Source organism: Emiliania huxleyi, assembly GCF_000372725.1.
Source record: "Emiliania huxleyi CCMP1516 chromosome Unknown EMIHUscaffold_161, whole genome shotgun sequence".
Taxonomy (NCBI): Eukaryota; Haptophyta; order Isochrysidales; family Noelaerhabdaceae; genus Emiliania; species Emiliania huxleyi.
Genome location: NW_005200970.1, coordinates 195,052 through 195,473, shown reverse-complemented (window position 1 = coordinate 195,473; position 422 = coordinate 195,052). Strand labels below are relative to the sequence as shown.

General features: G+C 69.0%; 1 protein-coding gene across 1 annotated transcript in view; it reads left to right on the top strand.

Moving 5' to 3' along the window:
• The window catches only part of EMIHUDRAFT_230150 (hypothetical protein), a gene marked incomplete at both ends in the record, with an annotated part of 4,787 nt that overhangs the window by 2,301 nt on the left and 2,064 nt on the right, over positions 1–422 (top strand). Inside the window, 2 exons of the mRNA XM_005785348.1 lie at positions 60–158; positions 238–323. Of these exons, the coding sequence (XP_005785405.1) occupies positions 60–158; positions 238–323 (185 nt within the window). The remainder of the gene's footprint in view (positions 1–59; positions 159–237; positions 324–422) is intronic.

Here is a 422-nt window from a genome sequence, read left to right as displayed (position 1 = left end):
GCGTTCGCACGCGCGCACCTGCCGTCTCGACGGTGCTCAATTCACTAGTGAGTGACGAGGATTCCGCGGGTTCGTTAGGCTCGCGTCTGACCCATGCGGCGGCGGTGAGCTACGCGCGCGCGCTACTCACAGCCTACGGCACGCTCTACCGCAGCGAGGTGGCGTGAGATCGCCCGAGGTCACGCGAGATGCGACCCGAGATGACACGAGATTGTCCCGAGCCTACCCGGGGTTCAGGTGGTGGCGCCGTCGCCCGCCGACAGCGAGGGCGGCGGCTTCTTCCGGATTGACTCAGCGCGGGACTTGCTCCGCGCGGCGCGGATGTGCGATTGTGCCGCCGACAATGCAAGGCACACCCCCCACGCCGCACGACCCCGGCACGAGGCGCGCTGCTTGCTCGCTCTCGGCTCCTCTCCCCTCCC